General features: G+C 48.9%; 1 protein-coding gene across 3 annotated transcripts in view; it reads right to left on the bottom strand.

Moving 5' to 3' along the window:
• Positions 1-21,433, bottom strand: part of COL15A1 (collagen type XV alpha 1 chain) — a 105,927-nt gene that overhangs the window by 17,438 nt on the left and 67,056 nt on the right. For all 3 annotated transcript variants that reach the window (XM_029203053.1, XM_029203052.1, XM_029203054.1), the window contains 15 exons: positions 18,265-18,300; positions 17,707-17,847; positions 17,457-17,525; positions 16,603-16,638; positions 16,413-16,496; positions 15,055-15,120; positions 12,590-12,625; positions 10,662-10,724; positions 8,199-8,267; positions 8,056-8,091; positions 4,955-5,008; positions 4,795-4,854; positions 3,237-3,305; positions 3,078-3,119; positions 499-544 (listed from right to left, as the gene is read on the bottom strand). In XM_029203053.1, coding sequence (XP_029058886.1) covers positions 499-544; positions 3,078-3,119; positions 3,237-3,305; positions 4,795-4,854; positions 4,955-5,008; positions 8,056-8,091; positions 8,199-8,267; positions 10,662-10,724; positions 12,590-12,625; positions 15,055-15,120; positions 16,413-16,496; positions 16,603-16,638; positions 17,457-17,525; positions 17,707-17,847; positions 18,265-18,300 — 907 coding nt within the window. The remainder of the gene's footprint in view (positions 1-498; positions 545-3,077; positions 3,120-3,236; positions 3,306-4,794; positions 4,855-4,954; positions 5,009-8,055; positions 8,092-8,198; positions 8,268-10,661; positions 10,725-12,589; positions 12,626-15,054; positions 15,121-16,412; positions 16,497-16,602; positions 16,639-17,456; positions 17,526-17,706; positions 17,848-18,264; positions 18,301-21,433) is intronic.

The raw sequence follows: 21,433 nt of genomic DNA, 5'->3' as shown, positions 1-21,433 counted from the left end.
GTGCTGACACTGCTGGTCCAGGAACACTCTGAAGCAAAGGCCTTCTGAGCTCCCACGGTCTCCCCTGCATTAGCTCTTGGCATATTGCATTGTAACGACTTTTTAAAGAGTTTCACCCAGCAGAGTCTAAGGGCCTGGGTGACAGGAAGAGCATGGGATCCATTAGTCTCGGCCCAGTGCATAGGATAGCACCAGGCAAGGAGAAGCTATCAGTGGATGTGTTATGAACAAACTAACACATGAATGGAAAAATGGAGTGCAGCCTGCTAGCTAGGAGGCTCAGCCAAGATGCACAGACTAGGCAGACGGGTGGCACAAGCAAACAGAGGTGCCCAGTCCCACAGCCTTTGTCCAGCTACCACCCTTCCCATGACACCCAGACAGATCTTCCTGACCGCCAAGTCTATGCCCGGCACTGGACAATTGGAAACCACCTCTGCAGAGATAGGAGGGTCAGGAAATGTCCCAGAGAAACAAGGTAAAGACAGGAGTGTGTACCATGAAAAGTGATGAGTTCTGAATTTCCAGGATACGTGGTACCAACCTAGAGAGAGAGAGAAAGCCAAGGTCATACACTGCAACCCTGTTCTGGTGTTTGCATGCACGGGGAGCCACAGTCCCCTGTCCTGGGGGTGAGGGGTGAGGTCATGGAGTCAGGCCTTCCTTGGGTCTTGTAGCCCCCAAACGCCCTGAGTTTCCCGGCATCCCTCAATGCAAGGCATCCCAGGCCTTCAACTGGGGCAGGGGCAGGGGGTGGGGGCAGGGAGGGCATCATGTAGCTGAGCTGGGCTGAGACCTACTGGCTGAACAACTCTGCAGAGGCAAAGCCCAAAGCTTTAAGACAAAAAGTCATGGCAATTTTGGTCTGGTCAACTGTGAGTGTTCTAGCCCTCCCTTCTGATCAATCAGGATTGATTCACGTGAGAGGTCAAGCACTCGTGCAAGTGATGTACTCAAGCCATGATGCTGGGCCAGCCATTAGCTTTGCTGCCATGTGTAATCAAAGATGAACACACTGAAGAGGAGTTGATGGTGGTGCTAATTAATAAAGGGGAGTTATCATTAAACTGGGGGGCTATTCTAGACTTCCCATTAAGTGCCAGGGGTCTGGAGTCCAAGCTATTCAAGATAATATTCCTTCACAGTTCATCCCCAGATTCCTGCATTTCTTTCTTTTTTTCTTTGTCTGTTAACACAGAGCCACCTGCCACCCTGCTTTTAATAGTCCACCTTCACCTTTTTCCCAGTTAACATGCATAATCAGAATGATCCCTCTCACACCAGATCCTCCCATGCTTTTGGGTGCAGGGTCACAGGATGCTCAGGGGTCACAAAGAGAAGATGAGGGGAGGAGACAGGAATTTTCCAGGAAGAATATTTCTAAGTTAACGATAAAGGCAGCAGTGCCCAGCTGATATCTTACAGCTATGCTGATAAAGTTGCTCCACTCCAGGGGTGGATTGTTAAGGGTAAAATGTTAAGGTATTAGAAAGGGGCTGAAATGAGAAGGGGCTTGTGAAATGCTGGATATGAGAGGAAGCATTGCTTTTTCAAATGTCCATTTTGAGAGCTGGTCAAGAAACATCCATGCCCCAGCCTGCATGGTGTCCAGACAGGCAACATGAAATCAAAACCCAAAATGCTCTGAGTTCATCTTTGGCTTACTTTAAGGAACATCATGACCCCCAAAGGCCATGGTCACAGCCAAGTGTCCTAGCACAGGTCACGGTAATTGCAGTAGCATTTTTACAACGCTCTTGAGGTTTTCAAGTACTGTCCCATGGCTGGTTCATTTGAAGCCTGATATCATGTTTGCTGGGAGGGGCTTCGGGCACTAACTCACGGTGGGACCTTGCCTCTCTGGGCTGAGGTCTCCCCTTCTCTATGGCTGGGAAGCAGCCAACTCTCAGGAGGGTCTCTCCAGCCCTGACGTTTTAGGATTCCTTTCAGGCCACTGATGTAAACGTGACCTGGTTAGCTGTCGTCCTCATGTAGTTCTGGGAGCCAGCAGGCCCCTTGGTCACCTTACGCAAGTGGGTCCTATCCTCTGCCTTCCATGCCAGAGTTCCCAGGCCATGGGCTGCAGACTTGGGTGTCTCAAAGTTTAGACATGGACAGATGTCTGGGCAAACACTCAGCCAAACTGCGTCATTTTAAAGCCTCTGACCCAAGTCTCATCACCACCTCCAACAGGCATCAATTAAGAACCCACTTCAAAGAATCTTCTAAACTGTAATTTGCAAGCTCCCGGGAACAGAGGCCACGCCTGTCTAGTTCACCCCTGTGGTCCCTCACTTGTACTTGACACTTGGTAAGTCCTTGATAAATATTTGTTGGATGAATGAGAGAATAGTTATGCACAGTCCCATGACTAATGCCTGTGCACGGGGAGAGGCCCACCCTCCCTGGGTTTCCCCACACCTAATACGGATGACACCCCGGGGACACTGCACTGACCAGCTGGACGACCAGCCACGTGTCTGACCCCTTGGGGTGCCTGTACCTGCTGCCTGGTGGTCAGGGCACCCGCATGATAGCCCCAGCTCTGTCCGTCCTGTGACCTTAGACAAGTCAGTGAGCTTGTCTGAGTCACAGTTTGTTTCCTCATTACAAAGGGGGAAAGTCCCTCCTCTCAAGGTTGTATGCTGTGCAGTAATATGACAGTTGAGAAAGGACAGTTATAGATTTTAGCCCAAAGCTCCCAATGCAAAGAGCGCTGGTTAGAATTGCCTTTATATTCTCATCTGTATTTTAAGGGGTCTATTTCCCTGCTTCTTATACTGCTCCAAGCATGAAGCTAACATGCTAACATGAAGCTAACAAAAGACACTGCTTTTCGACTGCATTAAAAGACACACTCTGTCCACATGTGTGCCCTTAGAAGACCCAGTATGTTTCAGTGCCACAATCTATTATCTAGAAACCTCGAGTCACTCAAGGGTCTATATGCAGGTGATAGAAGACATCAAAGAGGACACTGACAGAAAGAAGGGGCTCAAGACAAAAACTCATCTTCTCTGAGTTGCTTTCTATGCCAAAGCCTTTCACTGCCAAGGCAGTGACTATACGCTACTTACTGGAGTTTTGCAGTGTGGCCGGACTGGAACTGGGAAGACGGCCTGTGGGAAGTGAGAATGAGAGGAGGGAATCAGGGCACCCGACTCCAGCTTAGGCTGGTCTGGGGCCGTTCCCCGCTCCTCCTTCAGGTCTCCCCCACCTACCCACTACCAACTTACTCCTTTGATGTTAATCACAGCTCCAGGTGGTCCTGGGGGGCCTGGAGGACCAGGTAGGCCAGGTGAGCCCTAAAGGGAGCAAAGAAAGGCCATCCCTGAGTTCAGGTTGTTATGAATGCAGAGGCAGCTGCAGGACACTTCCCCAGGGTTTGGAGACACAGTGAGGAAAGGAGGGTCATCTAAAGCCAACTAACTCTTCCCACGGGTAGGCCAGTCTCTTCCCAGAGCACACCTGTATCTGTGGCCTCGCTGCATCTTCACAACAGCAGAGCAAGTATCATTGCTGGTTTACAATTGGACATAATGAGGGCCAGAGAGGGGAAGTGACCTGCTCAAGGCCACACAGCAATTCATGGCGGAATGGAGACTGGAAGCCAGATTCTGACCCCAAGAGCAGTGCTCAGAGGATACTGAGCCCACCACCTCTATCGACGCTTCCCTCATACAGAGCGGCGGGTGGAGTGAGGCCTTCCCAGGATACAGTGCCTGGGAGAGCCCCTCATAAATGTAACAGTAAACGCCAACTCCTGTTAGATGGCAGAGTCACTTTCAGAGCCACGTCAGCCTGGCCTTGACACCATGCAATGTTTGCTCTGCCAAGCCTGGAGCCCAAGCTGGACCTGCAGCAGAAGCTGCAGGAGGGGAGGGGGAGGGGGAGGCTATGGCCACAGGTGAGAAGCCTCCGGCCCACGAGGAAGCTCCACGTGATCACTCAAGTGCAGGCACCGGTGTCTGCTGTACCTGGAGCCCCGGTAGGCTTGGTGAGTGAGTCGGTGCCCAGTGATTCAATACGATTGCATTTCTGCATTTCTAGGCATACAAAGCGGCGACCATGGGGTGCAAACAGAAGCAGCAACACACTTTGAGCTGCATTTGCATGCAGCAAATGGGGGACCTTCAGTGGGTCACTAACTTGTACAGGCCCTAGTTTCCTCCTGTGTAAAACAAGAACACCACTGAGTTTCTCTTAGGCGAGTTACTATCAAGACTGAGATCCTGTCCTCAAAAGCACTTTGTAGAGCGTCTGGTACACAGTAGGTGCTCAATAAATGCTGGCTTCCTTATTGCAGACGTGGGACCCTGTTGATGCTCCGGTGTCTGTCATCTTGCGAGGTCCTGCCTACACAGCTGATCGACCTTCCGTGTTCTCTCAAGAGCGCTCACCGAGCAACCCCAGCAACATGCGAAACCCCCAGGACTGTGTAACCCAGGAAGGACGGGATATTACCCGAGTCAGAAGACCTGGGATTTGAAACCAGACTTCTTGAGAAAGCCCAGATCGTGTTCTCCCACCCTTCCTCTGGGGTCTGGACGAGGAAGCCTATGCTCCACTAAGGTGGATTTGGTGGCAGGGACCTCCTGAGAGCAAGCCGGAGGACAGGGTTGGGCTGCAGGATCTTTGGAAGTGGCAGCAGAGGAAGAAGAATAACGTTCCTGAGCATTCTGTCCACGAGCCCTGCTCACTGGACCTGGCACTCGTTCGCCCCTCCTCTGGACACTTGCCCTGGGGCCACGTCCCTGGGGCAGCATGGGGCTGGGTCTCTGGTGTGGCACTCACCGGCATCATGACCCCTCGATCTCCTTTGGCGCCTTTGAGGCCATTCAGTCCTGGGCGACCCTGAAACCCACGGGAGAGGCCTTAGTAAACCCACTGCCCGCAGGCCAGCCTGGCCCGCACGTCCTCCCTCGTACGCAATATGAGAAACCCCAACACCTACGGGTCGTCCAGGGAGGCCAAATTCTCCTTTGTGTCCTGGTGGTCCTTTGGGCCCCTGGAGGCAAAGTAAATACCAGATTAGAAAGAGAAAAATACTGTATGATGTCACTTATATGTGGAATCTAAAAAAGCCAAAGTTGTAAAAACAGAGTAAGATGGTGGTTACCAGGGGTAGGAGGGTGGGGGAATAGGAGAGGTGAGGTTTAAGGTACAAACTTGCAACTAGTAGACAGCTAGGTCCTGGAGATCTAATGCACGGTATAGTGAATATGGACAGCAATGCTGTATTAATATTATAATCCTCAAACTGCTAAGAGTCTAGATCTTATTTATTCCAACCACAAAAAAGAAATGATAATTATGTGATGTGAGAGAGCTGCTATCTCCACAACAGCAATCATATTACAATATATAAATGTATCAAATCAACATGTACACCTTAAATGTACACAATGCTGTATGTAAAATATATTTCAATTAAAAAGGAAAGAGCAGAAACTCAAGGGCTAGGGAGATGGGGGGCATCCAGCCTACCTTTGTGGGTAGTGGTGACAATGAACCACTAACAGGAGGATGGAGGGCAAGGAGAAGTTATGAAATGTCCACCTGCCTGGCTCCTTGTCCCCTGGCCTCTCTGTCCTCAGCTGGACCCACTTGCTCAATCCCTCCTGCAGGGCTCTACCCCAGTCCAGACGCTGGACCCAACCCTCTCAGCCAGTCAGAGCTAACAAAGAAGCAAGAGGTCAGTAGCTCCTGGCCTTAGCTCCCAGGTAGCTGTGTGCTGGGCCAGCTCAGGACGTGGATCTTTGCCTTAGGTCTTATGTCCCAGGGTTCTCCATGTCCCCCGTTGGAATAATGCAGTCCTGCTTCACTCCTCATGTCAGCCAAGCCCAATAACCTGCTTCAGGATTTGGTTCCTACCTTGCTCTCACCTGTCCCTAAGGACCAGAATCTCGGCCTGGCTCCCCAGTTCTCCAGATGAGCCCCTGCCCATGGACCGCATTCCAGTGCTTGCTTCCTGTGTCCCCATGCTCCCAGAGCCACTGCCCTGTTCCAACCTCCTGCCGGAACCCTCATGCCTTCCAGTGTCTAGGATGCATTCAATGTACCGCCTCTTCCCAGAACAAGCTCTACTTCCAGTTGACACCTTTCCTGTTTTGTAACTGGGTCTGTCCTGTCTCCCAGGGGAATGACTGGTTTAAGCCTGGGGCCTATCAAGCCCCTTCTTCCTGCTCTCTATATAAGTCTGTATTCAGACTTACCCTGAAGAATGGCAAATAGACTGTGTTGAGACAGGCTCTGTATGTAAAGTACCCAGACCAGGTTACTCTCAGGAAAAGAAAAGCAAGGAGTTAACAGGCCACAGGCCACGTGGCGGTACGTTCTAGCGCAGGGCTTCTCAAACGTCACTGTGCGCAAGTCACCTGGATCTCATCAAAATGCAGATCCAGCAGATCTGGGGCGGGGCGTAAGGCTCTGCTGTTCCAACGAGCTCCCAGGTGATGCTGATGATGCTGGTCCACGGGCCACACTTTGAGTAACAAGGCTCTAGTGTTGTAAGCTATACTCGTCATGAGGGCCATGGACAGCCCATGTGACACCTTATGCAAATTACAAGAAGGTGCCCCCTTACTGTCTGTGCTTGGCAAGCTATGCACAGCTGGGCTTCAGTGGCAATAACTACCCTGGCCATCTGCAACAGCTTGCCGGCCACCATTGCTAACAATTAGTATTTCCCACCATACTGGGTATTAGTAAGTGTTACCCAGTGGTTAACACAAGACTCTCCCAGTCTGCCTTAGCCTGCAGCTAGGGCCAAGGACACCTCTCCAGGGCATCCATTCTGCCTGACTTAAGGGACCAAAGGCTTTAGAAGGTCCTTTGAAGGATGCACCTTGGAGGTTATGGGCCATTCATCAAGGACACGTGCCTGTTAGAGAAATGTGAGGTCCTTTCTCCCCAGGCCTGAGATCCAGCTTCAAACAAACCCCGCATTCAAACCCCAATGTGCAGTTTTCCAGCTCAAAATGTTTCAGAAGAATGAAGGTGTCAGCTGGAGGCAGTGAGGTGTGCTGGGAAAAACCTGGACACAGAGTTTGACAGGCTGGGTTCAAATCCCTGCTGTGTCACTAACAAGCTGTATGGCAGTGGGCTAGTTACTTAACCTCTTTAACCTCGGTTTCCCGGTCTATAAAATGGGGGTTCTGACATTAGCCTCTTAGGATGGTGAAAATGAAATGAGATGATCTGTGTTGAAGCATCACTGTCTGACCCATGGTGGATGTTCTATGAGTTTTCTTTGTTCTTTGGAAAGAAATATACGAGGGGCAAGTTTAGGGTTCATCTGGAGAGAACTGGTAGCTTAAAAATTGTTCAGCAGCCCCCCAAAATTATAGATTCCTGGAGCAGTAAGGCAAGAAGGACCCTATCATGTCATCTAGTACTCATTCAATACCTCACTTATAGATGGGAAGACAAAAGCCCAGAGAGAGAAGAGGACTTGTTTGAGGTCATACAGCAAATGGGCAGCAGACCCAAGACCAGAAGCCAAAAGGCCCAGGTTCCCTGGGTAATGACAATCTTTAGCTGGCAAGACCCATACAACTGTGGGTCTCACCACCATCCGTTTCCCCTCTCCTTCTGGACACACAGCCAAACCACATTTCTGAGACCTATCCCCACCCCCACTCCCACCCCCGCCTCCTGCATCAGAGGTCTGGCCAGAAGTGGAGTTCATCATCTTCCATGGTCTCTTCGCCTCCCCAACCTCAGCCTATCAGCTGGAAGATGCCATTGTGGCCCTGAATCCACCAGAGGGCAGAGTCACAGGATGCAAGCATCCTGGGTCCCCGAGTCACTGCTTGGAGGGGAGATGCCCAACTGGGAACCACCACAGTGGACTCTGCATAAGTGAGAACTAAGCTGCTATCGTGCTGAACCACTGAGATTTTATTTCATTGCAGTTAGCCTACCCTTGACACAGATACATTTTGCCACATCCTTTTTATTTTCACAGCTGGGACAACTCAATCTAGTTGAGCCAAAGTACGATAAATGCTTCAAACCCCAGTCTAGATGCAGGGGCGAGACGCTCTGGCTTACCATCGGTCCCGGGGCTCCAGGCTCTCCAGGTTCACCCTAAAACAGGGAGACACGGACTTGTCACTCAGATGCACACGGTTTGCGACAGAAGCAAAGATAGGATGTAGAAGATGTGTGCCTTCAGGATCTGGTGACATAGTTACCTTTCGGGTCCTCAGCCTTTCCAGAGGAATATCCCCCGTCAGGATGGCGCCCGGCTCTCCCTTCTCACCCTGCAATTCAGAGAACCTTTTGATGCAGCCGGGCCTCCGCCTCACCACCTTATCCAGAGGCTCATCGCCATGATTCCTCTGGCCTTCACGCTGCCTCTCCAGCCCCACTGCCCGACAATGACCTCTTGCTAGAATACTGCATAGCCTCCTAAGTCATTAAATGTTCTCTGGACTGTTCGCTCCATGTACCATCAGTTGCTGTCTGAAAGCACAGGTTGGGGTCCTGCAAGCCCCTCTGGGGCTCCCGCTGCTTCCAGATCAGCATCTCCACTCTCAACCCTCCAGGAATCAGTCCCAACAAGGTCCATCCCACCTCTGGCTGTGTGGCTTCCCCCTGAGAACCTCTGGCTCCTAATATATTTGGTGGCTTTCTTTCCTAACAACTCGGCTTGAGGTCTGTTCCCACCTAGAATCCTTAGTCTTGTTAAAACATCTAAAATTGGGAAAGTGATGACAGCATGAACAGTGGAGGCCTCTCCAACACAGGGGCCCTGAGTCTCCATGTGGAACTTCACCTCCAAACTCCAGGCTCCTGTGCAAATGCTCACTTGATCAGGCAAAGTTATCTCAGTTGCTGGGAAATAGGGGAGATGGGTAGACAGGTGGCAGGGACGCAGGATCCTGCCCCCAATCCTGTGCTCAGCAGGGCCATCTGCTATCCCAGGAGGCTTCCAAGAAGATATATGTCCAGAGAAAAGGCCGGGGAGAGGAACCATTCAAGGCTCTGGCCCCGAACTTCAATGCCAGCCTCTGGGGAACTGGGCTGGACCACACGAAAGTCTCCCTTCAACAGGGCTGGAAGCAGCCAAGGCAGTGGTGCCACAGCAAGCCAAGCAGCCTCTCTTCTCCGTCCCCCAAGCCCACACCCGATATTTGGATCTTACCACTTCACTGGTGAGGAAAAGCAGTCCTGAGCACGCCAGCAGCAAGAAGAAGCAAGCACAAAAGCATTAGAGGCAGAGCGAGAGAAAGCGCGTTGGCTGCGAGGATCAGAGCAGACCTGCCTGGGCGCTCTTCCCAGTTTTCAGAGTGGCAGGGGATAAGGGGAGAGATGGCACGTAGGTCCCTCTAGATTCACCCGACCTCGCCACATAGAAAACAGAGCGTTTAAAGCAAGAGCCAATCCTGCTTGACCAGGCCTCCTCCCAAGCCAGAACTGCCCTGACCCCACGCCATCTCTGTAGGCCCGTGGCAGCAAAAGGCATCCCAAGACATGGTCCCATGTAACGCTAAACTCAGACCCAGCACACTGAACCCTCCACCTCCTGGAACTGTGGCCCAACAGACACTGGAGACTCTCTCCCCCTCCATGGAGCTAGTGGAAAACGGTCAGGGGAGGAAGGAAAGAGAGTAGCCTAATGCTCCCTCCTCTTAGAGACACACACACCCTCCTTGACTCCCCAAGGCAGGCTCAGGGCTGCTCCCACTGGCTTTATACAGACCCCTGTTACAGCAATGACCATGCACTCTGCTGGCTGTCTGCATGTCTGTTCCTCACATCTTATTTCTCTATCCCTAGTGCCTAGTATAGGAAGCTGGCTGGCACACCTTAGGGAATGGATGTAATCTGGATGAGTATATAAATGGATGGATGAATAAATGAATCCAATCCAGAATAACTGCAATCCGTTTATGGACGTCACTCTCCCCTTATCTATAAAAACCAACTGGGAAATTAATTCTAAGAGGCAAATGTGGAAGGGTACAAAGGTCATTTCAATGCCCTTGGAATTTTCAGGAAGTGCTCTGCATGCTAAATATTCCACAACTTCTGCACCAAGACTGCCATCCAAGTGCGGAATGCCCCCGCTTACACTAATAATAGTTTAATAAAATAATGACTTCTAAATATTAGCATCATTGTATTCATTACTTATACATCTTTTCATCCAACATATGTTTTAAGTGCCATTTGTGTACCAGGCGCAGTGCTAAGTACTGGAGCTACAGAAAAGAAAGTGGATGTGCCTGCCCTCGGGGAGTGCACACTCTAATGCAGGTGCCCGCAGGCACTTAGACAAAGCACAGCGTTCAAGGGAGCGTTGGGTTGAGTTCTCTTTCCAAACTATGATGAAAATCTGCTTCTCCACCCACCCCACCTTCACCCTGGAAGAACCTTGAGATCATGAAAGTTAACAGCCGGGGAGTGACTGCTACTAGATACAGTGTTTCTTTGGGCATGATAAGAATGTTCTAGAATTAGGTAGTGGTGATGGCTGCACAACCCTGTGAATATACTAAAAGTCACTGAATTTCACAGTTGAAAGGGGTGAATTTTATGGTGTGTGAGTTCTATCTCAAATTTTTAAAAAATTAACAGCTACTTTCAGCCCGTTCGAAATATTTACCAAGTTCTAGAGCACAATCCCACCCAGATAGCTGGGCCCTTCTTACCTGTTCTCCTTTTAGTCCTGGAAATCCAGGCACACCAGTGTCACCTTTTGGTCCTCTGGGTCCCTAGAAGGAATCATTGGAGGGTATTCAGTGGTTTGTTAAGATGAAAATGCTTTCACTAAACAAAGTTGTTGTTCCGAAAAGTAAAAGAACACAGAGTGCCAGTGGAAGTCACAATTAGTCACGATGTTTTCCTGATATTAAGTGGTCTAGAAATTGTGGTCTGGTGGAAAGAAGACAGCACTGAGTGTTAGGTGGCCTGGAGGCCCCACTCCTCTTTGAACTGTGGTTTCCTCCAATGGGCACCATTGAAACTGCCTGCTGCCTCTGCTCACCCATGGGTCCTCGCGGCCGTCCTGCAGCCCACCTCCCCATCATTCACCCTCCATGAATCCTGCCCCTTCTCTGGCTCCCCACTACCTACGGGATGGGATCCAAACATCCTAGCCTGACACCCAAACTGATCCCAGCCGGCCTCAGCGCCTCATCTTCCACTCCTGTCACTCCACCGGGGGCGAGCCTATCCCCTTAGCCTCTCTGCACCCCTCACCCGCCCGCCACCGCCATTCCCTCTGCAGAACCAAAATTCTGCACACCCGGTCAGAGGTGACCTCGTCTCAACTCCAACATACACTTAATATCTGTGACAATGACTCACACTGCCAGACGTCTGCCCCTAAAAAAGAGGTTCAACACTTTATTGCAATTTACCTTTTCACAAGTCCCTACCTTCTGGGTTAACGCAGTGGCCTTCAAATATTTGTTATTATTATTTTTTAGCAGTGAAACTCTTTTCATTCTCCTTTTTCAAGTAAAGTCAAACAAAAGCCCAATGTATAAAATACATCAAATGGAGCCTCAGCAGTGGCCTGGATCCTGCCTACTTGGTCCCCTCCTTACTCCTGAAGTGGTCCCAAAGGCTCTTCTGGGGAGCCTAGGGCTCCCTCGGGAACAGAGAACCAGTCATTTAGAGAAAAATGTGTCTGGAACATGCTCTGGCTTTGGAGCAGCCAAGGTGGGGCTGGAGCTCAAGCTCACAGTTCTGGCCTCTTCTCTTCCTAATTAAGAGGTCTTCTCCATGGCTGCCACCCTCTCCTGTTTTTTAATGTCTAGTTCCCATGTATTTTTAGTGTCAACATAGCACATGCTCCTTTTAAAAAATGTAGAAGTTCAGAAAAGTATAAAAAAAAGAGATCATTATAATTCTACCATCAACAACAAATTTCTATTACATTTTTTGATAAATTTCCTTCATTTATCCTGGAAGCAGTGCATGTCACCATTGGCATTAGGCCTTTCAGAGCTGCAATGTATGGAGAAATCGTGCAGATTTCACTCTGGAGCCTTGGGCTTCAGTGCAGGCTGAAACTTTTAAGCTGATCACTTTCTACACAGAAATGCATTTTCACCTTCCATGGTGGAAGCCCCATAGCGTGGTGCACACAGACTATTAATTTTGGACTTCCAGGCTATGATTCCCCTCTCTCCATCCTCCATCGCCACCATCCTCTCTCTCCAGGGATTTTATCTACTCGGACTCTATCTATTTGAAATGCTTGATTCATCCACTCATTTATAGGAAGCCAACCACCGACTCCAGCTCTGGCTCTGGCTGCCCTGGGCTAGAAAGAGATGAACAAGACCTGACCCCCTGCAAGCTGGTCACAGTACAGTTCAGGAAAAAACGATAAGGGTACAAATAACTGTTATTCAACGCAGAAAAGAACGACAGCAGAGGTGAAAATAAAGCCCTATGGGATTCAAAGGAGGGAAGGATCACTCCAGATGGGGGCAACGAGGAAAGGCTACATGAACAGGATGGCGCTAGAGGTCAGTTGTGCAGATGGAGAGGAACAGCATTCCAGGTGGAAGGAACAGAATGCACACAGCCTCGGGGCACAAAGGAAGATGGCTACTGTGCTACTCACTTGAAATCCTGGCAGCCCAGGCATGCCCTCAGGGCCCTGTGACACAGACAGACAAAGCAGGCAGGTTAGGAGCAGCATTGCCAGGCCAGCAGGAACCTGTACCTCAGGGGCCCACTCCCTCCAGCACCTTCCAAAGGTCCAAGCGTGTTCCCACACAGTGGGGCTCAGGATCCATTTTGCAGAGGATGCCAAGGCCCGGGAGGGGAAGGAACCGTGCAGTCACACACTAGTTAGCACAGAGCCAGGAGCTGCTCAGGAGTCTGGGGCCTCTGCTCCCCCGAGCCAGGACTCTCGGCACTTTAAGTCCCACCCTCCTCTTCCGTGAAATCACTCAGCGTCAGAAACCTCTGGGGCAATGAATGCAGTGCTCAACCTCCACAAATATTCTCAGAAAACAAGTTCCTAAACTCTGAGGAGTGGGCCCAAAGGGTGTGCTGGGGTATTTGGGGGTGGAAGTGGGGGCAGTTGGTGAGACTCAGTTCTTTTCCCTCAGTAAGAGGCAGAATTTTAAAGGACCAGCCATTTTAAAGTCTCCAGGAAACAGAAAATTTGTGGTTCACTCCACATGGGGCAGGACTCTTTTTCCTCCAAGCCCAGATACCCACATACCTATTAAAGACTTAGAGTTTGGCAGAATATATATATACAGAGAGATATAACTGAACGGCAACAACTTTCTCAATATACTGTACAGTCGTCCCCTTGGTATCCGAGGGGTATTGGTTTCAGGATCCCCTGTGGATACCAAAATCCACAGATGCTCAAGGCCCTTATATAAAATGGTGTAGTGTTGGCATATAACCTACATACATACTCCATATACCCATACACTTTAAATCATCTCTAGATTACTTATAGCACCTAATACAATGTAAATGCTATGTAAATAGCTGTAAAACCAATGTAAAAGCTATGTAAATAATTGCTAGCATGCAGCAAATTCAAGTTTTGCTTTTTGAAGCTTTCTGGAATGTTTTTTTTCAGCACTTTTTATCCAAGGTTGCTTGAATCTGAGGATGCAGAAGTAACAAAGGACTAACATATGTGTGTGTGTGTGTGTGTGTGTGTGTACATATAATATACTATATACATATATCTATATGATGTACATATAGTAGAGTGGAAAAGTATAAAGGTACAGCTGGGAGGGAACTGCCTCTGAGTGGGAAAATCTTAATCTTCCCCTTCAGGGCCTGGATTTGCCAAAGAGGAGGTCAGGGATTGGGACAGGAGGAGGATTCTCAGGTGGGGAAAAGAGAGAAGGGGTGGGGGCAGACAAGGCCCAAGGACTCTTAGAACAGAGATGTTGATTCTTAGATCTTAGGCTGTCTGTGTTTTGCTTTAGAATTAAGCCACCTAACACTCTAAACCCCCAATAGTTTGGGAAAAACTTCTGTGAAATGACTTGCTTGTTTGCTGTAGGGTTTGCTCACTGGGGTGTTTTGGATGATTTTAGTAGAAATCAAGGAAAGGGAGACCCACTGGCTGTAGTATAGAAGAGACAGCGAAGTGAGCCACCAACAGAGGCCACTCAGCAGGAGATACTGGCTCTAAAGGAATTGTGCCGATATTTGCAGAAGCCTTGGGGAGAGCGCTGAATTCTCCCTAGGATGTGGATGGCAGAGGCTCAGGCCAACCTCACTGGGGGCTGCAGGGCGGGTGGCCCCGGCAGACATCTGGGCTGCGCAGCTGTGGAAGTATAAGCCTCAATCTCTGTGTCGGCTTCCACAGAGTGCCCCAGTTTGCAAAGCAGTTTCGCATCCATCACCTCTTATAAGCTGCCCCAAAGGCTGGTGAGGTGTTATCAGAGAGATGATGAGAGTCTCAGAGCATTATGTAGAGGAGATGGGGCTGGAACCCAAGGCTCCTAAGGCCAGAGCTCTTTCCTCTCTCCCCAGCTGTCACCAGCAGATATGGAAGATGCAGTGTGGATTCATTGCATAGACTGCAGGAGGAAGCTTCCTTCCTCTTAGGTCCTGTTGTGTCATGGACAGACTCTGTGGACTTGCAGAAATAATGTAGCTTCTTTGTGTGTTCCTGATCTCTAAATGGGGCCAGAAAGACTGAAGCCAGTCACATTCCCTCCTCATGCGCCAGTTTCCCCATCAGCACAAGGCTAGGTCTCTCTAGGCTCCTCCCATTCTGGGAAATGAGATCATGTAAATAAAAGCATGCCCAAAGCACTGCTCAGACATCTATCAATTTGTTACTTATGATTCTCTGATTTCCATTACACATATTTCTGATGCAAGGGACTGGAAGCTTCCACTGCATTGGACAAAACTCCCTGCACAAATTAATGTGACAGCAACTTCTCAGAAATGCAAAGCTCTCTTTCTATTCACTACTTCAAGACACTCTAGCTCTATGCTTCAGGAGCTCAAAGGATTCCAAACCAACCCAACTTAGTTTCAGCTGGGGTGTCTGGGTAGGACCCTCACTCTAGGGCAGCTGTGGATACACACCGGAGGCCCGATGAGCTCAGGAATGTCTGAGAGATTCATGAATCCATGGGTGATGTTGATCAAAGGCTGAAAAGAGAAAAATCAGACAAAGAGACAGAGGGTGGCACGTGTCCCACCTTGCTCCTGGCAGTGAGGCTTTAACTGAAGTCACCCCGCATGGCAGACACAAGCAGACACTGACAACACCCACCCACTACCAACACACCCATCCCTCCCACTTACAACACAGCCCTGAGCCGCCTTATCACTTTCCTCTTCGATTAATCTTAAAATTGCACCATACATAAATGCCTTTTTTCTTTTATAATTTTAAATATATATATTTAAATATTATATTTATATGTTATATAATTATAAATTAATATTAATACCCACAGAAAACAGTGTTGTTGGGTGTGTGTGTGTGTGTGTTTGTCCATGTGGTTATTTTATATAAATGGCATCAGGCTGTAGGTATTATTCTTCAACTTGCTTTTTTCACTCAATCATACAGCATGGAGGTCTTTCTATATGGAAGTTTTCAGTATGAACATTTTTAGTTTTAACAGATTGCCAAAGAGCCGTCTAAAGGGGCCGTACAACTTACACTTCCAACAAAGTACGTGAGATTATCTATTTCACTACACCCTTACCTATACTTGATATTTTTTAATCATACTTTAAAAAAAAACTCTAGTCATTCTTTTTTCCACTTATTTGGGACTTTTTGTCTTTCTGTCATGTCCCAGTATGACATTATTTCTCTTGGAAGGGCAAGAGTTTTTCACAAACGTGATGTTCTAATATTCAGTGGCTGTGATCGTGTCCCAGCCCACATCCCAGTCTTCTCTCCAAATTTCCATCGCTCTCCACCCACCCCCATGCCCATCAGCTCCCTGTGCCTTGGACACATCCATGTTTTTCTCTTCTGTGCTTCGGCTCAGAGTGTCTTGACCACCTGAGTTCTGGAAGTCCTGTCCTCCATACTTACCTGGTAAATCCTTCTTAGCTTTCAAGTCCCTGCTCAAGGAGACTTCTTCCAGAAAGTCTTCCTTGATTTCTCATAACCTAAACCATCTTTCCTCCCTCATTCCCCCACTTATGTTCCTTGCCTCTTGGTTACAGCTCTGTTACACTCAGTCTCCTGACTGCAGATGCTGCCAACCAGAAGAGAGGGTTCTGGACACACTATGTGTGACAATAGTGGTACCAGGGTAGGAACAGACAGGTGGGCCATGCTGGCAGGTAGGAACTCCAACACCAGATGCCAGCTACGTGCCCCCTGCATAAAGAGCAGCCCTGAAGGCCCTGAAGTTGTGGACAACCTTCCCTCCCCTTTAGCAAAAGCAGCCATGCTGGTGATACCTGGTGATACTCACACTAGATAAGACCTCGATGCGCCCTGGTAGCCCCCTGGGCCCAGGGGGTCCCACAATGCTGGCTCCATCCATCCCTCTTTCACCCTGGATATAGTAGTGAGAGTGGAAAAAAAATTCACTGTATGTGGATAATGCTCCTAGAACCAGGCTGAAAATTTCTCTCACCCCCACTTCAGATCTGTGATCTCACCTTGGGTCCCTGGTCTCCTTTTTCTCCTTTGGGACCCTGGCAAAACACACAAACAAATATTCTTTGGGTTTTTTTCTATTCACTTTGCCCACGCTCCATCTATCCTCCCATCTTGCCATCTCTCCCTAAGCTCTTACAAGGATTTTGTCCCAGATAATGGGAGCAAAAGATGAGGGGCAAATTCCCCTTACAGAGTCAGAAGGAAGGAATATCTCACAGACAGTAAGAGGACCAGAGGCCCTCTCCCAGCACGGGGTGAGTGTCCTTTTGACCCTGAACCCAGAGCACTCTGCATCTGGGGTGTGGGGGAGGTGTTCCTATTCAATCATGGAGGGGGCTGTGCTGCTCCCCTTTGCGAGGCGAGGCTCCTCCTGCACTGGTGCGCTCAGCTCTGGGTACCACTTGGATCTCAAATATAATGAGATCCTGGGGATTGGTCCTCTTGAGAGCAGGTATCATAGAAGAAGATGGGCAACACCTCCCTGGGGGGTAGATGTAGTGGGGAAGGGTACTTGTTAGGAGCAAGGGATTCTGAAACGGGGCAAAGTGAGTCTTGAATGGGAGGCAGGAAGGAGGCAATGAAGCAGAGATGCTTGATGGTAAGGGACTGCAGAGAGAGAGAAGGATAATTTTCAAGTTTTCCCACATGATGTTTTGTGCAAAACCTCTGTGCTACTCCTCAAAGAAACAAGCTATAAAGAGCACCTGGTCTCCCCACCACACAGCTGGAAGCTGGAGGCGCAGAGAGGGTAAATTAGTGAAAGTAGCAGAGCCAGGATGGCACCCCACAGCTTCTCCACTCCAGTGTGACAGCATAACAATCCTCAAAATGAAGGTGTAAAAAGTCAACCTACACTTGAAGCCGTTGGTCCAGAGATTCTGGGCTCATGCAACAGCCTGATGCTCCCAGAGCCTTCAGTATCCTAGGGAAGGAAGAAGAATGAGAATTTCAGTACTGATTCCCGAGCACCTCCCTGTGCCAGGTGTGATGCTGGGAGCTGGGGCTCAGTGGGGAATCAGCACCACCTTGGCGTTCAGTTAGCTGGCCTTTCCAGTAGTCCTTAGCGCACGTTGTTCTTTAACCACAGAAAGGAGGAAACGTACCTCAAATCCAAGTCCCATTGTACATCCAGGGCCTCGGGGCCCAGGGGGTCCAGGGGGCCCTGGGGGTCCCATGACCCCAGGAGCGCCAACTTGTCCATTTTTCCCTGGGGGTCCTGGTAAGCCTCTGTTGCCGGGATCACCCTGTAAGGAAGGGGACAGGCTGATTATCTAGCCTTGGAGTCACTCATGGAAGGAACAACATCCGCAACCGAGTCAGAAAATTGTTCTTTGAACTTAATTAGATCGTTGGATTCTCTGATCAGCGCTACTTGATTGTACAGAAACAGCCATCTTGCCAATTGACATTTCTCTTGGAGATAAGCTAATGGTGCTCATTGAATGAATTAGGGTGGAGTGGGTGAGAGAGGAGAAAACCTGGTGGGTTATTCACTCTGCTCCAGCTGTTCTGCCTTTCCCAAGCAGTTCCTTCCAGATGTTTCTCTCTGATCCATGACATTTATATATTCAATACTCTAGCCCAACAGTTCAATTATACTAAACTCAGAGAGAGGGGAGGAAGGAGGAGAAAGATTTTTCTTCTTCATTTTCATTTTTTACCTTTTCACCAAATGAGCCATTACGTCCTCTTGCTCCCTGAAAAAAAAAATCGGGGCCAATTAATATATATTTCATTAGATATGTTTAAAAGAAAATGCAGGATTTCAGACTCTTAAGTAACAGGACATTAAAATGGGACTCTTCCTGCTCAGTTCTGACTGATGTCTCAAACCTGAGCCCATTACAGTAGTTGTGAGTTTGCTTAAGCAGGTCATGCTGAAAGCTTGTGAAACCCATCTTCCAACTATTATCTCATCACCTACTTCAAGAGTGAAAAGGAGAAGTTGAAGATTAACCAGGAAGAGATTGTAGAGGAAGAATTCCCTTGGAGAGCTGTCAGTGTACTGGGTGGGCCCGATTCCCCTCCTCGAAGCCAAGGGAAGGGACTTCAAGAATTTGATACGTATTCCCTAGGCTTCTGGGGATATGTGGATGATGGCTGGTTCTCTTCTGGAAAAATCTAAAGACCAAAATCTGGCTGGAATAGCCCCAGAATGGGGGTGGGGGGGTCTCTAAAGCAGGTTGCGTGTCCACCGCCAACGGGGGACACAGTACAGGTTTCCTGGGGGGTTAGATGTGGATCCCAAGGAAAGGAGCCAGCTGCGAGCTCAGATAGAGGGGAGGACCAATGGGGGCTGATGGTCAGGAGTGGTCAGCCACAGGAGACACTGCACTACATCAGAGGACTGCAGTCGGGGGCTCCCCGCTAGAGAACCTCCAAGGAAACCACAGAAGCACCCGCAAGAGAAGAAGCCAGCAATTGCACGGCCACACAGAAGGCCCTGACACCATGATACACCCGCCATCTAAGGCTGTGCCTTCTCCCAAACCCCTCTTTACCTGGGCCAGATTCCCCTTCCTATATCAAATCCATAGCAATGACAGAGTGGATAGTTCCAAAATAGTCATGCTCAAAAATAAGATGGCGAGTGATACTGAATCTGAAACAGTGAGGAATGGCAAAGAGGAAACATGGGAAGCTGAAGCCAGAGGCTCCAGCGGTGGAGAGGAACCACAGGTAGAAAAATAGCAGGCAAGGGAGGAGTGGAAGCCAGGAGCAGGGTGTGGCTCTGACAGGGAGATGGGTTGAAATTCTGGAGCTAGATAGCCATGGAGCCCTGCCCATCTCCCCTCACCTCCCACTTCCACTCCTGCTACAAGGATAATAAGAGTTGTTTACTGGAGCAAAGGGATAGGGCAGAGCCCCAGGTGGCTAGTGGACCCTGGGAGGTCCAGGGGTACCCCAAACACCTAAGATCAGCTGTTGAGGTGCCCTGCCTGATGGCACATCCTACTCTTCCCGTCACCTTCCTGAAACCTGCAGAAGTAGCTACCACCCAACTCCCTAGTAATTTGTGCAGAGGCGGGAAACAGACTAAAGAGGGATTCCAATTTCTAAAGCAAACACACAAACAAGAAACACTACACATTTGAGGAGAGGCAACACTCCGAAAGAGAAACGACAACATCAACCATGGAAGGTTTCCTGAGGAAACAGCTAAGAACACGATCCAATCAGGAGTCTAAGTAAATACTATATATTCTCAGGGAGAAAAGGGAGGATATTACAGCCAAGAAACAAGGACAAACTATTATGAAATAAGAACAGTGGTTATAGTAAAGAATCAGGGCTTCTCTGGTGGCACAGTTGTTAGGAGTCCGCCTGCCAATGCAGGGGACCCAGGTTCGAGCCCTGGTCCGGGAAGATCCCACATGCTGTGGAGCAGTTAAGCCTGTGCGCCACAACTACTGAGCCTGCGCTCTAGAGCCCGTGCGCCTTAGGGCCTGTATTCCACAACAAGAGAAGCCACCGCAATGATAAGCCCGTGCACCACAATGAAGAGTAGCACCTGCTCAGCGCAGCTAGAGAAAGCCCGCACGCAGCAACAAAGACCCAACACAGCCAAAAATAAATAAATAAATAAATTTTGTAAAAAAGAAAAAATCAATTAGAGACCTTAGAGACAAAAATATATAACTGCTGAGAGAAAGTACTCTACAGAAGGGTTGAATAACAGAAGAGACACACCTGAAGAGAGAATCACAGAAAGAATCCCGTTACTCTATGGGATGGTGGGAGGAGAGGGGTACTTGCAGAAGGAAGCAAGGCTGGCTGGCTAGACTCTGTCACTTCCCTGCCTGCTGGCCTGACATGGGAAAAATTAAGTGTGACCTTTTATCCCAGGCAGAAACAGAAAGAATGGGGCTCCAGTTTTGTTGCCCAATCTGCAGGCTACAGTTTCTTTGTCTGCTTTTCTTGGGTGTGACCAGCCACACCATCTTCTGCTGCTTGACGCAACCTGTCCTTGAAGGAAGTACCAACCTTATGCATTTTCCAAGTAACAAGTCAAATCACAGTCAGGGATATTGTGAAATAGAAGTTAACTTAGTCCCATCTCTTGACTTTTGGACTCTATCCTCTGAAAACATTATTATTGTGTTGCCAGTTGACCCCGTTCAAGAAAAAGATGTTCATAAGGTAAAAAACTGTACTTTTTCAATTGCCTTCCTGACTCTTTTCAAACCAAAAGTACACCTTGCAGCAGTTTCAAAGGAAGTTCTAGAAGATATGTGGGACCTTGATTTATCTTTCTCAGAAACAGATGATTTTATCCAGCTTGTACATATAAAGGCAGGAAATGAGTCCCCTGTCACTGAAGGTGTGTAAGCTGAGCAGAGATTGTAGAGGAGCATCAAGGATCAAATGTATCATTGGATCTTATGTGGTGTTACATCCCTGAGATTATTCATTTTCTTTAGCAATTTTTGTTATTTCACATTCAGACTATTCTCCTTGGTTTACTTTTGGGGGGAGCGTGGGGGTGGGGGGTAAATGTCATGTGCGAGGCTTTCCTCCAGCTCTCCAGATGAAAATTTCAAAGTCCTTCTAGAGTCTACTTTTCCTTGACCAGAAAACATCGTATACACACAGGGCAACAAATTAGGCCTCAGAGCAAATTCCAGGAAGAAAAATGTGATTTATCTGCCACAATTAGTCTGGGCAAGCCTGCTGCTCTGTGCACAACCGAGCGTCTGAGCAGCTGCAGAATGCGCCTGTGAGGGTGTTTGTGTGCGGATGTGGGCATGGGCGTGGGTATTTTTAAGTCCGAGACCAGCCAGGGAGGGGTGTGTGGGAGGGGTGTGTGTGGGAGGGGTGTGTGGGGAGGGG

Source organism: Monodon monoceros, unplaced genomic scaffold, assembly GCF_005190385.1.
Source record: "Monodon monoceros isolate NGI ecotype Baffin Bay Population unplaced genomic scaffold, NGI_Narwhal_1 Super_Scaffold_5, whole genome shotgun sequence".
NCBI classification, from domain to species: Eukaryota; Metazoa; Chordata; class Mammalia; order Artiodactyla; family Monodontidae; genus Monodon; species Monodon monoceros.
Note: the sequence above shows the minus strand (reverse complement) of the source record. Positions and strands in the feature narration are given on the sequence as shown.